The 14789-nt window shown below is 43.9% G+C and overlaps 1 protein-coding gene across 4 annotated transcripts; it reads left to right on the top strand.

Annotated features, from left to right (window-relative positions):
- Positions 1-1130: 1130 nt before the first annotated feature.
- On the top strand, positions 1131-14575 carry ETV3 (ETS variant transcription factor 3). Of its 4 annotated transcripts, none has more exons than XM_050779633.1 (5): positions 1131-1364; positions 3333-3388; positions 3989-4226; positions 5454-5569; positions 13357-14575. In XM_050779633.1, the coding sequence occupies exons 2-5, from the start codon at positions 3343-3345 to the stop codon at positions 14490-14492; spliced, it is 1536 nt and encodes a 511-aa protein (XP_050635590.1). In that variant the 5' UTR covers positions 1131-1364; positions 3333-3342; the 3' UTR covers positions 14493-14575. The 4 variants fall into 4 exon arrangements, with proteins under 4 accessions (XP_050635590.1, XP_050635581.1, XP_050635600.1 ...); XM_050779624.1 differs by having other exon boundaries at positions 3330-3388; XM_050779643.1 differs by having other exon boundaries at positions 3330-3388; positions 12843-13428.
- The last annotated feature ends 214 nt before the right edge of the window (positions 14576-14789 follow it).

The raw sequence follows: 14789 nt of genomic DNA, 5'->3' as shown, positions 1-14789 counted from the left end.
AAAAATCAGGTAAGGTAATTTTAGGCCAGAGGGAGCCAATTTACTAGTTAATTTATCAAAAGTTAGACAATGACTAGTAGCACATTCAAAATTGGAAGCAATTTTTGTAACAACTAATATTTCCAAGTCCCATGTGGCAGACATGGTGCAAAGGTCTTACTAGAGCAGAGGTACAAAACAAAGTTTTGATCCATTTGATCAAAATTGATCTTCAATTCTCCTTCAATCCCATCTCTCTTCTTCACCTCCCCCACGCTCGTATTCTAAATTCTTTAACCTTTACTGATCCTCACTCCTCCCTTTCTTCTGCCTCTGGAGTGAAACTATGCCTGGACACCACTCAGATTTACGGGGGTGGGACTGGAGATAAAGCTGAACTGCTTGAGATTCTTTATCCTTAATTAGCCTTGAAAGAAAGAAAAAAAAAAACATGCTTTGGACAGATATTTGTAATTGACCGAGCAGGAACAAAAGGTAAAAGAAAAAAGGGACATGAGTTTTAATGACTTAGGGAGAGGACTTGCAAGCTGCTTAGACTGGGACGAATTAAGACTAAATGCAGTAGGGTGGGAACTAGCGGGGAAGCGGTCATGCTCCCCAGTCTTCCCGGGGAGGAAATGCCAAAGCGACGTGCTTCAGAGAAAGCTTTGCGGTTTCTTTCATACGTATATGAAAGGGCCCTTTCTTAAAGAGTAGGGAACTGCGTCTGAAGTCTGCGGGTCCTGTCTTCCCATTGTGAGGGATCCCCTCTCTGGGAGGTCGCAGGGCCCTTTTCTGGAGAAAGACTGGCCGCCTTTCTGTTGTGTGGGAGAGACTGTTTCCCGGCGCCTGGGCCTTCCTGTGGGGTCTGCAAGGTCCCCTCCCCTCGGGAAGTGAGACCCAGGGGCAGCGCCTCGCCCCGCAAATTCCGTTCTGCCTCACCGCGCGGAACTCGCGGGGGAAGCATGTACCAGACCAGCGCCCTCTCGCGCCGCGTCACCCCTCAGCGTCTGCAGGACCCTGGCCCAGCAGCGAGCCGGGCCGGCCGCCCGCCACGAGCGTGCGTAACGTGCCCCCGCAGCGTGACGCACGGGCCGCGCCGGGGCGGATGCGCGGGATGCGTGTCGGGAGGAGCGCGCAGGGGGCGGAGTGCGGGCGGAAGTCGGCGTCTGCTGAAAGGAGAAAGGAAAGGGAGACGCGGCTGGGTGCGGCGAGGTGAGGCTGGGAACCGGCGGGAGGGTGCCTCCTCCTCCTCCCCCGCCCTTTCTGCTGAGGATGGAAGTGACGAAAGCAGCCGAGGAGGTCACTTCCTGCTGGGGTGGATGAGGAGGAGCCGGAGACGCCGCGGAGGAGACCGGACTGAAGACGGACCGTGCCGGGAAGAGGTGAGTCCCGGCCTCGTCTCGGCCGCCGGGCCGTCTGGGTCGGATCCGGGATCCCGGCGGGGATGGCGTCCCTGGGATCGGGGCCGGCCGCCGGGCCGCGTACCCACCCAGCTGGGCCTCACCCAGTACGGGGGGCGGGGGAGGGTGGGAGCCCGTGTCTGTCTGAGGGGCGACAGGGACCCAGGTCAGCGTTCATGCGGTGGCCCCGCGCAGCCCTGAGGCCACGGTTAAGGGAGGTCCAGCCCGGGAGGTGAACGGCAAGGAGGTTCTGGGGGCTGTGGAAGCCAGGACCCGGAGCTGCTGCGGGAAATCCGCAGCGCCAGACTGTGCATGCCTCACTCTTCGGGGAGTGGTCGCGATCAGAGGAAGGGCAGGGGTCCTGTGGTTTGCAGAGTTGAGAGGAGTGGCCCTGCTTGGATGAAGTGTCCTTGCAGTGAATATGCGAAAGGCGTGCAGAGGCGCCTCAGGGCTCCTGGGAAAGGGACTTTTATGGGGAAAATTGGAGAGCTGGAGTGTCAAGAGAGGGCTTCCTTGTCAGGTCATCGTTGCAACGGGATTTGAACCCCAGAGTCGTGATGGTTGGAGGGAGTTCTTTGACAGGGTAAAAGGCCTCACGATCCGACAGCGCATCCTAGGAGTTAAGAGTCCAGGGCAGCTTCCTGGAGCAGTGGGGAAATTCGTGTTTTTCCTCCCTCATTGTCACTAAGATGGAAGAGGAAGCTCTTGCCTCAGCCCTGGTGCCTTGTTATTGTATATCTCGTGTGTGTGTGTGTGTGTGTGTGTGTGTGTGTGTGTGTGTGTTTTCCTTGTCTGTCTGTCTTCTCCTTCCTTTGGGGTGTTTATCTTGTCCTCGGCCGCTAGTAGTTTTGTAGACTGACACTTGCTGGTCTCCTTGCTGTGTTTGGTGAGAAAAAATATTCAAAAGATCTAGAGGAATCCTAGGTTAGGTGAGATTTCCAAGATAAGGAATTTGTCCCTACCCGGGGGCCACTTAGGCACCTGCATTCTCTCCAGATTCCTGCTAATGTGGATGCTAAGGGCCTGTCATCCACCGTGGGGAACAGCGAGGGTAGATCTGCCCTCTCCTGCCTCCATGTCCCTCTGGCAGTTTCACCCCTCCCTCCTTTTTGCTAAGTGATTGACACAAGCTGCTTGCTGGGAGGAACAGGAAATTTATTGAGGAACTGTAAATCTGGATGGAATGAATTCAAATCGCAGCAAGACTCCCTCCACTCACTGGCCAGAAGGGCTTCAGAAATGCCTGCTTTTCACCCCTTCCTGTTAAATGGAGAAAATGTATAATTTTTCTCAAAGACTTTTTGGGAGTTTGTGTGTGTTTTTTGTATGGAGTAACTGTACATATGATATGTTTACTTCCTGTATCCCAGGGTATTTTTCAAGAAGGAGGGAGCAGTTTCTGGCTGGGAAGAATCTTCCTTCTCCCATCTCACATAATTCAGCAAAATAAATCAAAATCAGATGTTCATTCTTGAGTGGGAATCAGATGGATTTGGGTTTTTTTCACCCTTTAAACTGGTACATCTGGGTGAACTCAGGCTTGTGTATCTTGGCATGTGGGCTTGTCTAGTAATAGAAGACAAACTGTTTGACTTGTTTTGGCTGCGTTTTTGGACCCATTTCACTGTACCCTCCTTTTTTATTTTTATTTTTGTACATTTGAAGGGTTGGTCAGGAGGAGGAAAGCAAATATTAAAGACAGTGTTTACACTTTGTGGTTTAAAGTCAGGTGAGAGATAATTACGGCTTTTGAAGCTGATGACCTGAGGCCCATCATTTGATAATTTGGGGAGTAGCAGTTTGGAGGTGACATGTTTGAAAGAAAGAGAGTTGCATAAGGAAAGAAGAACAGTGGAAAGGAAGTTTGGGGAAAGACTGCCAGAAAACTTTGACAGGATACTAAATAAAATAGCATCTTAGAGTAATTGTGTGGCTTGTGTCTCTCAGCAGGAGGGTGAAAATGAAAGCCGGCTGTAGCATCGTGGAAAAGCCAGAAGGAGGTGGAGGTGAGCAGAAGTTAATCATCTCTGAGGTACCTGGAAGGTCCCTCAGTGGTTCCTGTTCTCTCAACTTGAGCTATGTTCACAAATGTCAGACCATGACTGACAGCCTCTTGGCTAGGTGGATACTGGCAGGACGGTTGTAGGCTTGTTTCCTATGGATGTATATTTAACATGTCTGGTCACCACACCCATATCCCAAGCTTTAGAGTCTCTTTGCTATTAGAGACACAGTTCCAACCTTAGGGAAAAGGAATTTTCAGCTGTATTTTCCTGAAACATTAGTTTATCTTTCCTGTTTGTTCCCTTTAGCACTTTCATGTCCTCATAGAAAGTAGGTGTGAGATTTAGTAATGTATGAAATGGTAAGATTAGGACATCTGGTTGCTGCTGCCCAACTCTTACCAGATTTAATGATTGCCACAAGGATAGGTGACTTCTCTGTGCTTTCCTCTCCCCATTGTGGTTAGGCCCAGCTGACTGAGAGTACTTACAGCATGTTTGCAAAGCACTCTAGGTTCAGAGCAGTGGAATGTGCAGTTGGGGTTGCTGGTATGTATGTACCTAGCTCTTAACTAGCTTAATCTTGACCTTCTCACATGAAAGGGTATCAGTTTCCTGATTGGGCCTACAAAACAGAGTCATCCCCAGGCTCCCGGCAGATCCAGCTGTGGCACTTCATCCTGGAGCTGCTGCAGAAGGAAGAGTTCCGCCATGTCATCGCCTGGCAGCAGGGAGAGTACGGGGAATTTGTCATCAAGGATCCAGATGAGGTGGCCCGCCTCTGGGGCCGCAGGAAATGTAAACCACAGATGAATTATGACAAGCTGAGCCGGGCCCTCAGGTAAGGGAAAGGATTCTCAAATCTGTGTTAACAGATTGGAAGGAGGCTAAGCTGTTTAGTGAATGCTAGATAAAAGGGTATCAGGTAATAAAAGACTACACTATCTTAGTGAATAATGTGTCACTTTAAAGTGGGAGTAGAAGAGCTGTTGAATGTGAGTAGCATAGGCACAGGAGGAGAAAAGGCGTATCTTTGGTTATATGTAGGAGGGAATTCCAATGTGGCTGGCACTGGATCCTGACAGACAGCCGATTCTGCTCTGTAGTGGGCGAGAGTATATGGTGAAACATGGATTGGAGCTCATTTGTAATCCAAAGGATTAGTTTAGACTTCTCTATTAGAATCTGTCAGAATTTCTTTCTTTGGGCTCCCATGGAAGAAACTTAGAAAAGGATGAAGCAAGTTACAGGAGGAAGATTCAATGATACTGACCTATCTATTCAGGAACTATGTTTGTGAGCTCAAGTTGTCCATAGCCTGCTGCAACATGTCTAAAGATTGATCACTCTAAGTTTTCTCTGGTTCTTTTTTCCCCTTGTCAGTCTTAAATTTCATAGCCCGTTAGCCCTCAAGGGGCTAGAAGGCAGTTTATGACCTCTGCTACTGCATAGATGTAAGACTAAAGGTTCCAGATAATTGAAGTTCTCCTGACCTGAAATGTAAAATCTGTGCAGAGGCTTTGCTGTATTCTTTCACATCCCTTTGAGTCTTTGAAGGTGAAGCAGGCCACACTAGCTGCTGTTTTCCAGATCAGGGCATGCCATTGTTTGACCTGCCACCATAAAACAGTTCTACATTCCTTTGTCTATCTTTTGAGCTTAGGCCTCCAGACTAACCACATCAGGTCCGCTTAGTGACTTGTCTGCCCCCACCTGGACAAGACCAAAAAGAGAAACTAAGCAGTTAGTGACATGCAGTGCAACCGGAAGGAAGTGGACTATAAAATTGAAATTGTAGAGAGATGGAGAAGAAAATGTTTGGGGCTAGGATAGGTGTTCACAATCTTAAAGTGAAGTTGTCTTTGTAAACCTCTCGGCAAAAACTGGAGCTGAGTTGAAAATTGAGCTCTTAGGTCTCCTAGATCTACCTGGAGGGCCAGGCTGCAAAAGATTGGTAGTGATTTTTGTAATACTTAGAGCAAGAATTGTTGGTCTCAGTGGCTACCTAAATGTATTGAAAGCTGTCAGTAGCTACAAGACAAATTGACATGCATTCCTGTTTTTACAGATACTATTACAACAAGAGGATCCTTCATAAAACAAAAGGGAAAAGATTTACCTATAAATTTAATTTCAACAAACTGGTGATGCCCAACTACCCGTTCATCAACATTCGGTCAAGTGGTAAGATACAAACTCTCTTGGTAGGGAATGAATTTCGAATTGAAAAGAATTTTTAAAACTCCAAATCTAAGACATAGCATGTTTAGGAAGATTTTAGAAACACTAAAATAATGTGATCCTTTGGATTACCTCAGTGTTCTCGCTCAAGTCGTCTCACTCATAAAGAGAGTTATAGGCTGTGCAGTATCAAGATAGATTTCTTTGGTTTATTTAGTTGGTTCCCTTTTCTGCATATTGTTTGTAATCTCCTAGATACTATTACACTGTCTTGTTTGGGAATGATGTTTCATAGGTTTGTGATGATCTTTAAGTTCAGGACTCAGTTTTAACACCCAGCCCAATGGTTCTTTCATAGATGGGAACCTGTTTCTACAAACACTTCCGATTTTCTGTGAAACTAGCAAGCTCTCCCTTATCAAGTGAATATCATCAAAACCACAGCATCCTTGATCAGAGAAGGGGGAGGTTCACATGTTTGCAGTGAAAAGCAGTGTCTTTGATCTGCACCAGCAAATCCTCAGAGAACAAGATTCTGGGGTTACTTGACCTTCTCTCCTGTTAAGTGCACTAGGACTTCCCCTCCTGACTTTCCTGGTTATAGCTTTCCATCACAGCTCCTCACATTCTCTCTTGATGTTGAAAGCAGTCTCTCAAAAGACTTTGTTGTTGTGTGGTTTTTTGTTTGTGATTTTTTTCCGTATGCAAATCATACTCCTGCCCAAGAAAATACAGTAGTTCCCCTTTATCTGAGCAGTATATGTTCTAAGACCCCTAGTAGATTCTCAAACCACAGATAGTACCAAACTCCATTCTTATATATGATTTTTCTTCCCTTAACCCCGCTCGTATGTATCTGTGATACAGTTGAATTTATAAATTAGGCACAGTAAGAGATTAATGACAATAATAAAATAGAAAAATTATAACAATATGCTGTAATAAAATTATGTGAATGTGGTCTTTCTCAAAATATCTTTGTGTACTGTACAGACCTGTTTTCAGATCTCTGTGGGTAACTAAAACAGTGGAAAGCAAAACCTCAGATAAGAAAGGACTACTGTAGATTGTATTTAATTGTTTTCTGACCAGTCCGTCAGTAAGTACTCTGTCATTGTGGCCTTGTATGCTAAGGCAAAGAATGCTGATCATGCAGTAATACAACTTCTCAGAAAAGCTGGAAGAAACCTGAAAAATTAGTGGGGGTGTGGCTGAGAGAACATAATGTTGAGATCCATTGCAGATATGTAATTACTACACAACAAGTTAGGGCAGTTTTAGCTTGACTCTGCTATCATTACAGTTTCATCTCTCCTTCTGTAACCACTCCCTCCTGTCCCTGGGGCATGCATTTAAAAAAAAAAAAAAAGGGGGGTATTGGAATGCATCTCTCTAATTACAACCTGTTTTCTTTCCTTGTGCCTGAGGGAGAGGCGTTAGGAAATCAGACGTGTTCTAGCCACTCAAATCTTGCTTCCTCTATTTCTCACTCTTGCCCCTTCCTTGTATGCCTAGAGGAACTGGGAATCTAGATGTATATACCAACAATTTTAAAGAATTTGTTGGTTTTTATACCCCTTCACCCCGCTCCCAAAAAAGTGTTTCATTCATCTTGTTCTTCTGTCTTTTACCCTTTTTATCTATTGAAAATCCAGAACTTCAGCCACTTGGATAACCTGGAATGGGGCATTCATCAGCCCTGGGAAGTAATGTGGTTTTCCAGGGTAAGGAAACCTGGATCCTCACTCTGGGAAGAATCCGATCTAGAAACTTAACAGTAGTGGCCCAGCACACCTGTTCTGCCTGAAGGCAATTGAACCAACTTTGATCTTTAACCCCAGCTCAAGATCCTAATCAAAAAGCCACAAGGGGCCGGGCCAGGTGGCTCACTCCTATAGTCCCAACACTCTGGGAGGCCAAGGCCAGTGGATCACTTGAGGTCAGGAGCTCAAGACTAGCCGGGCCAACGTGGTGAAACCCCCATCTCTACTAAAAATACAAAAAATACAGGTGGCAGTCACCTATAGTCCCAGCCACTCAGGAGGCCAAGGCAGGAGAATCACTTGAACCCGGGAGGTAGAGGTTGCAGTGGGCTGAGGTCATGCCACTATACTCCAGCCTGGGCGACAGCGAGACTCAGTCTCAAAAAAGCCACAAGGAAAGCAAAACTGTGTCCATTTCGTTTAGTACATTTATCTCTACTACCTTGTTGCTCACATCCTAGATATAGACAACTCCAAAGAGCTAGTGTCATTAGTTTATAAAGAACTTTTTGACCAGAAAGGCCAAATGTTGTTTAAGGTTAACTTTATGATAACAAAGGAATATAACATTTATTGAACATCTACTTTATGGAGGTACTTTTGCTTAGTAGTTTTGTGAATTATCTCATTAAACTCTTCAGCCCAGTAAGGTGAATGTCTTGATATTCACATTTTACAAACGATAAAATTAGGAAAACAACAGCAAAGTTAAAGACTGATCAGGGTAGGTTGAATAGTTATCTATTGAACAGTTTCTCAGGAAACAATTCCTGAGAGATTGAGCTATTGAAATCTAGCTCTTATTTAATAGATCATATATTCCTCCTCTAGATTGTGATTCATTTGTTCAACAGATAATGGGAGTTCTTTACCTCAAGGAACTTAGAATTTAGCAGGAGAGATAAGATATGCCGGGTTTAATGCAATGTGAAATGTGATAAGTACTCTAAATAGAGCTGTGTGGATTTAGATCCTGGAGGCCAGTGAGATCATGTCTACGAGGTGGGTTGATAACAGTTGGGGTATTCTGGTCTGTGTATTTTATCATGAAAAGCATCCTATATAATACCTTATTAAAATATTTTCTTATATTTGCATAAGAAACATTGGAAAGATACAGAAGATACTGTCAGGATCGGGGCAGGACAGACCAGTTAGGGATGGACTTGATACCTCTCAGTCTATGCCTCTCTACTCCCACCAACCCCAGTTTTTTTTTTTTTTATTTTGGAAAACTCCAAATCTATAGGAATATTGGAAAAAGGACAGTAAACACCCATATATCCTTTGTCTAGTTTCACTAATGGTTAATATTGTAGCCACATTTGCTTTATCTCTTTCTATTTATATATACTTTTTAAATCTTTTGAGATTAAGTTGCAGACATCATGACATTTCGTCCCTGTGTACTTCAGCTTGTATTTCCCAGGAACAAGGACATTCTCCTCCGTAACCACAATAACATTACCACACCCAGGATGTTTAACATTGATATAATGCTGTTATCTAATACATAGTCCATATTTGAATGATAGTTGTCTTTTTATGGTTTAATTTTTGTACCATGATTATCTAATAAAAAAATTATTTTAACAATGACATGCAATTTGCTATGCTTGGTACTATTCTAAGAGCTTTACAAATATTAACTCTTAATCCTCATAACAATAGGCCCTGTTCTGACCTATTTTACAGGTAAGGAAACTGAGACACAGAGAGGTAAGCTGTCCAGAGGCACATAACTAGTAAGTGGTAGGACCAAGATTTGAACCTAGGCGAAGACCTTATGAATTCCATTTTGCCAGAGGGGATCAAAGATTCCAGTGTGCTACTTGTACTAAGCTACAAGGTAGAAGGTACCAGAACTGAGATTCAGAGCCAGTTTTTTTCAACCGCAGTACTTGAATTTCATGGTGACTTCATGGAGGTGGTCTTATAAAGCAATGGTATTCAAACTTTCTTTTTTAGCAGCAAACTTTCTTTCTAAGCAAAACTTTAGGTTTGATATATCAACATATAAAAGTAGGGCTACTCCAGTTAATCAGAGGTAAGGGTTCCAGAATGCTACCTTCCCAGTATTGCTTCTAGTCTCACCTCCCATTACGCCACCTAAATGCATTAGGAAAATACTGCTTATTATGTCTCCTTTGCAGTATACCTTAACATAGGTAAAGACTGAGATTCCTCCAGTTTATTATTGTTATTATTATTTTAATAAAAAACTAGATTTTGGGCCAGGCACGGTGGCTCACGCCTGTAATCCCTGCACTTTGGAGGCGGAGGTGGGCGGATCACGAGGTCAGGTGTTCGAGACCAGCCTGACCAATATGGTGAAACCCCATCTCTACTAAAAATACAAAAACCGGCCAGTCACGGTGGCGCGCACCTGTAGTCCCACCTACTTGGGAGGCTGAGGCAGAAGAATTGCTTGAACCTGGGAGTTGGAGGTTGCAGTGAGCCAAGATTGCCCCACTGCACTCCAGCCTGGGTGACAGAGCAAGATTCTGTCTCAAAAAAACAAAACAACGAAAAAAAAACTAGATTGAATCAAGCATTTCTAAATTGCTTAGGAGACAGGACCTTTCCCTGCACATTGGAAAGATACAGAAGATACTGTCAGGATCGGGGCAGGACAGACTTCATTCTTCTGAGTACATAGAAGTGGCTTTTTGCTTTTGAGTAGATGTACTCTTAATTAAAAGTCAAGATCCAAAAGAATCAAAAAGGGTAGAATTGTAGCCACCATAATTGGCTAATAGAAGCACACATTTGGCCTGGGACCCTCTTGGCTGTACTCAAATCATTTGCAAGGTCATCCCTCTGTTCTTCCTAATTTTAAGATGAAATCAGTGGCTTTTTTTTTTTTTTTCAATCTGTGATTTTGTTTTTAATTATCTGAAGTTTTATAATCATGCATAATTTTTAAATTTCTGTATATTTCCTCTACTTAATTCCTTTTAAGTTGGCAAAAGCACCATTTCCAATCACAAATACATAGCAGTTCTACAGTATTATGTTTCTGAATGGCTGCTTAAAGACAATCCCAAATTATAACTTAGTCTGAATTAGATAGTAAAGAATTAATAAGCATCTGATCCTATAGAATACCTATAAAATGTGAGAAATGTTAAATCTTTATTTGATATTACACATAAACCCACTAAAATGCCTTTCAATAAGTAAAAGGAATCATTTTAGATACAGAGAATTCTAATTAGATTGGCTATTGTTAAGGCCAAAAATATAAAGTAGACATTGCTACCTTATATTCATCCCTTGCCTTTAAGAGGCAAATGAACATAAAACACTGGTGAATCTTGCTTGGTTCTGAGACAGTGAAGGAATTTCCCCAGTATTTAAATACATTCACATAACCAGTTATGTAAATCTAAATATAAAACCCATTCTCCAATAGGTTCTAAGATGGCTTTCATCATCTTTGTGAAAAGTTGAACATTACTAATGAAGTCCAGTCATATATTTAGAAGGGGTAAACAGTGATAGAGAGCATTTACTAAATCGGAATTACTATTAAAATTCCAAAAGCCAAACATACTCATCTAACCTCAAATCAGTCTTAATTAAATCAAGACTGCCCAACAAAAATAATTCTGTCAGTCATTCATGATGTGGATTCTGGTTTTTGAGATCTGTTAAATTATGGTACACATAAAAAAGTCATGAGGCTTCTGTTTTGTAATAAATAACGGCAGTGTCCCGTTACTACCCATTAGTAGCTTTTTTGAGATAAGCTATCAAGTCTACCCTTTTCTGCCTCTTCTTAATGTTGGCAAAGATCATTTCTGTTGCAGGGATGTACTTTTTGGCATTCTCCAAATACTCCATCAGTGTTCTTATTGGCATCTGTGTAAGAGAATCCAGTGGCCTGGCCTGTCTTCCACCCAAAGAGACACGGAGATTAGGCCCAGTCTCGTGCTTGCCTCTCTTTTCCACAGTGTGACATTGGGCACGCTTCTGAACACAAAGCTTCTTGCCTTTCTCAACATCACCCGTATTTAATTCTCTCTTTCATCACTGACACTATGAAGGTTCCTGCTAGGAAGCCAGACATCCTGCCCTCTCAGTCAGATGTTTTAAAAAAAAAAAAAAAAAAAAGGCCTGCAGAACATTTTTCTGTGGAACATTAGTTTGGGAAATGAGGCTCTGTCATAGTGTTATTCAGTCACATGTGCCTAGAAAGCTACAGTCTTACAAATACCAGCAGACTCCAGAGTATGCTAGACCAAGAGGAGAAGGCACCAGCTGATGGGAAGCAATTCCTAACCATACCATATCTGTGTGCCTTTTTTGTTTCCATTTCTAGATCACTATATTTTGCTTAAAATTTTGGGGTTTTTTTCTATTTTTTTCTTCTCCCTTTTTCCTTCTTCCTTATTCATCTTTGCCTCAGAACCCTGCTGATGTTGTTTTAGAAGCTGCTGACACTTCCCAGGAACCCACAGGTTCCTGAGGCCTCAGATGGCATACCTTTTTCATGTCTCATCAGGAGGACCACTGAGGGAAGTTGAGAACCATGAGCCACTAAAGTTGACATGGGCTGGGCACAGTGGCTCACAGCTGTAATCCCAGCACTTTGGGAGGCTGAAGCGAGTGGATCATTTGAGGCCAGGAGTTTGAGATCAGCCTGGCCAACATGGTGAAACCCGGTCTTTACTAAAAACAACAATAATTAGCTGGGCATGGTGGCCCATGCCTGTAATCCCAGCTGCTCCAGAGGCTGAGGCACGAGAATCACTTGAACCCAGGAGGTAGAGGTTGCATTGAGCCAAGATGGTGCCAGTGCACTCCAACCTGGGCAACAGAGCGAAATCCTGTCTCAAAAAAAAGAGAAGAAAAAAAAAATTAGACATAAATAGCACAGTGTATGTTATCACTTAGAGCTTTACATTTTAGTAAGCAGACTTGGAAGAAGGAATAGTAGGTCCTGGATTTTCTCCCAGCCTCTTTAATGTTTAAAAGCAGGTTGCAAATGGAGATCATTCAGTAGAATTTGTTAGAGGAATGTGGATTCGGAGAGATTGAAAAATATTTGAATCTCTGTGAAGTAGTGATTGTATATCAGGAATGATAAAACACTTGGCAATAAGAACTTACCTTAACAAATGTTTAGCCTTTTTAAAAATTAAGCTGTTTTTACTAAAATATGGTCTGTGTATGTCAGGTACAGGGTCTTTGAGTTTTTAAGGCATTACTTTACATGCATGTCATTTCCAGTTTTGTTTGGTTTGCTTGCTTTTTATATGTGGCCAAGCGGTGTATCCAGGAATGGGGCCTTGGCCCAAGCAGAGCTTCTTTGAAGGTACAGTCAGCCAGAGCAGCTCTGTCCCCTCCCCACATCCCATCTTGAAATATATCTTTATTCCAACAAGGAAAAATGTGATAGCATGTGAGTAGTCTAGGCAGTGAGTAAACATCAGAAGTCCTCTTGTAGCGAGTATCTATATGTTGTTATTATTTTCTATCTTAAATGTTCTTGAATGTTTATATTTCAGTAAACCTCTACCTCGTCACACACACACACGAATATATATATATGGCCAAAATTACGGAAATAAGAAAAGACTATTTGCAGAGCTAAAAGTTGAAACAGGTAATATATACACAATATTTAGAGTTGCAGAGAAGGCTGTTGTACCCATTCATTCCTTCCACTTAATATTTATTGTGTACTTCTTAATTGTTAAGTCCCGAACTGCGAGGTGTACAGTTGTGAACAATAGGAAGTCCCTGCCATGTGGAATTTAGGTTTTAGAATATGGATAAGCAATTACAATGTTTTTGACAGTAAGGAGTACTGTGAAGACAGTAAAGAGCCTAGAAAAGGATGACAAATTTAGTAGAAGCAGCTGAATAGTAGTTACTAGGAAGTTGGAGAACTATGGGATTCAGTCCAGTTGGAATGATTGTTTCCTATTACTACTAAATATTTTGCACTTAGTTAGCGTAAGTGATGATAATGAATGAGCAGTCCTCTGATGGAGGCTTTTGTATTTTCCACCATCACAGGTGTGGTTCCTCAGAGTGCGCCACCAGTGCCAACAGCCTCTTCCCGGTTCCATTTCCCACCTCTGGACACCCATTCTCCAACCAGTGATGTGCAGCCGGGACGGTTCTCTGCTAGCTCCCTAACTGCTTCTGGCCAGGAGTCCAGTAATGGTACTGATAGAAAGGCTGAGCTTTCCGAGCTGGAGGATGGCTCAGCTGCTGACTGGCGCCGGGCTGTGGATCCCATGTCCTCCAGGAATGCCATTGGCGGAGGAGGGATTGGCCATCAGAAACGCAAGCCTGACATAATGCTTCCTCTGTTTGCTAGGCCAGGGATGTACCCTGACCCCCACAGTCCCTTCGCTGTCTCTCCAATCCCTGGCCGCGGAGGTGTCCTTAATGTCCCCATTTCACCAGCCCTCTCCCTGACTCCCACCATCTTCTCCTATAGCCCATCACCAGGCCTGAGTCCTTTCACCAGCAGCAGCTGCTTCTCCTTCAACCCTGAGGAAATGAAACACTACCTTCATTCTCAAGCTTGTTCTGTGTTCAACTACCATCTGAGTCCTCGGACTTTTCCCCGTTACCCGGGGCTCATGGTTCCACCACTGCAGTGCCAGATGCATCCTGAGGAGTCAACTCAGTTCTCCATCAAGCTGCAGCCCCCACCAGTTGGGCGGAAGAACCGGGAGAGGGTTGAGAGCAGCGAGGAGTCAGCACCAGTCACCGCACCCACCATGGCTTCTATTCCCCCAAGAATCAAGGTGGAACCTGCCTCTGAAAAGGATCCTGAGAGCCTCAGGCAGTCAGCACGAGGGAAGGAGGAGCACACTCAAGAAGAGGGCACTGTGCCAAGCAGGACCGTTGAGGAAGAAAAAGGCACCATCTTTGCCCGTCCTGCACCACCCATCTGGCCCTCTGTGCCCATTAGCACCCCAAGTGAAGAACTTCTGGAGGTGACTGAAGATGGTGAGGACAGGCCTGGCAAAGAGCCCAGTGCACCTGAGAAGAAAGAAGATGCCCTGATGCCCCCCAAGCTTCGGTTGAAGCGGCGCTGGAATGATGACCCTGAAGCCCGGGAGCTGAGCAAGAGTGGCAAGTTCCTCTGGAATGGGTCAGGACCCCAGGGCTTGGCAACAGCAGCAGCTGATGCTTAGAACTGGAAGTGGATTAGGAGCTGTTTATACTATAATCAAATACATACATGTATTTATGTAGCAAGAGTTCAGGGTAGGGGGGAGGGAGTTAAACTGGTTTGATCATTCTGGGGGCATAGACTTGTATTTTTATGTTTTGGGGATGGGATGGGGTTATCTTCTGTTGTAAATTAGGTGGGATATGAACACACTTATTTTCCTGGTGAGTAGGACACAGGGAGGGTATTGAACTCAAAGGAGAAGGAGCCTCTATTTCCTGTTGAGGCTTACACTTTCTGACAAGGAAACTCCCAAAAG

The sequence above is a fragment of the Macaca thibetana genome, chromosome 1 (genome assembly GCF_024542745.1).
Source record: "Macaca thibetana thibetana isolate TM-01 chromosome 1, ASM2454274v1, whole genome shotgun sequence".
NCBI classification, from domain to species: domain Eukaryota; kingdom Metazoa; phylum Chordata; class Mammalia; order Primates; family Cercopithecidae; genus Macaca; species Macaca thibetana.
This window is presented reverse-complemented; position numbering and strand designations above follow the sequence as displayed.

What these genes read in the sequence shown, in the direction of transcription:
- ETV3 (XM_050779633.1), top strand. Translation starts at nt 3,343, where the DNA reads ATGAAAGCCGGCTGTAGCATCGTGGAAAAGCCAGAAGGAGGTGGAG. An exon ending in AAGCTGAGCCGGGCCCTCAG is followed by an intron (nt 4,227 to 5,453) that starts GTAAGGGAAAGG and finishes CTGTTTTTACAG; the next exon opens with ATACTATTACAACAAGAGGA. An exon ending in CATCAACATTCGGTCAAGTG is followed by an intron (nt 5,570 to 13,356) that starts GTAAGATACAAA and finishes CCACCATCACAG; the next exon opens with GTGTGGTTCCTCAGAGTGCG.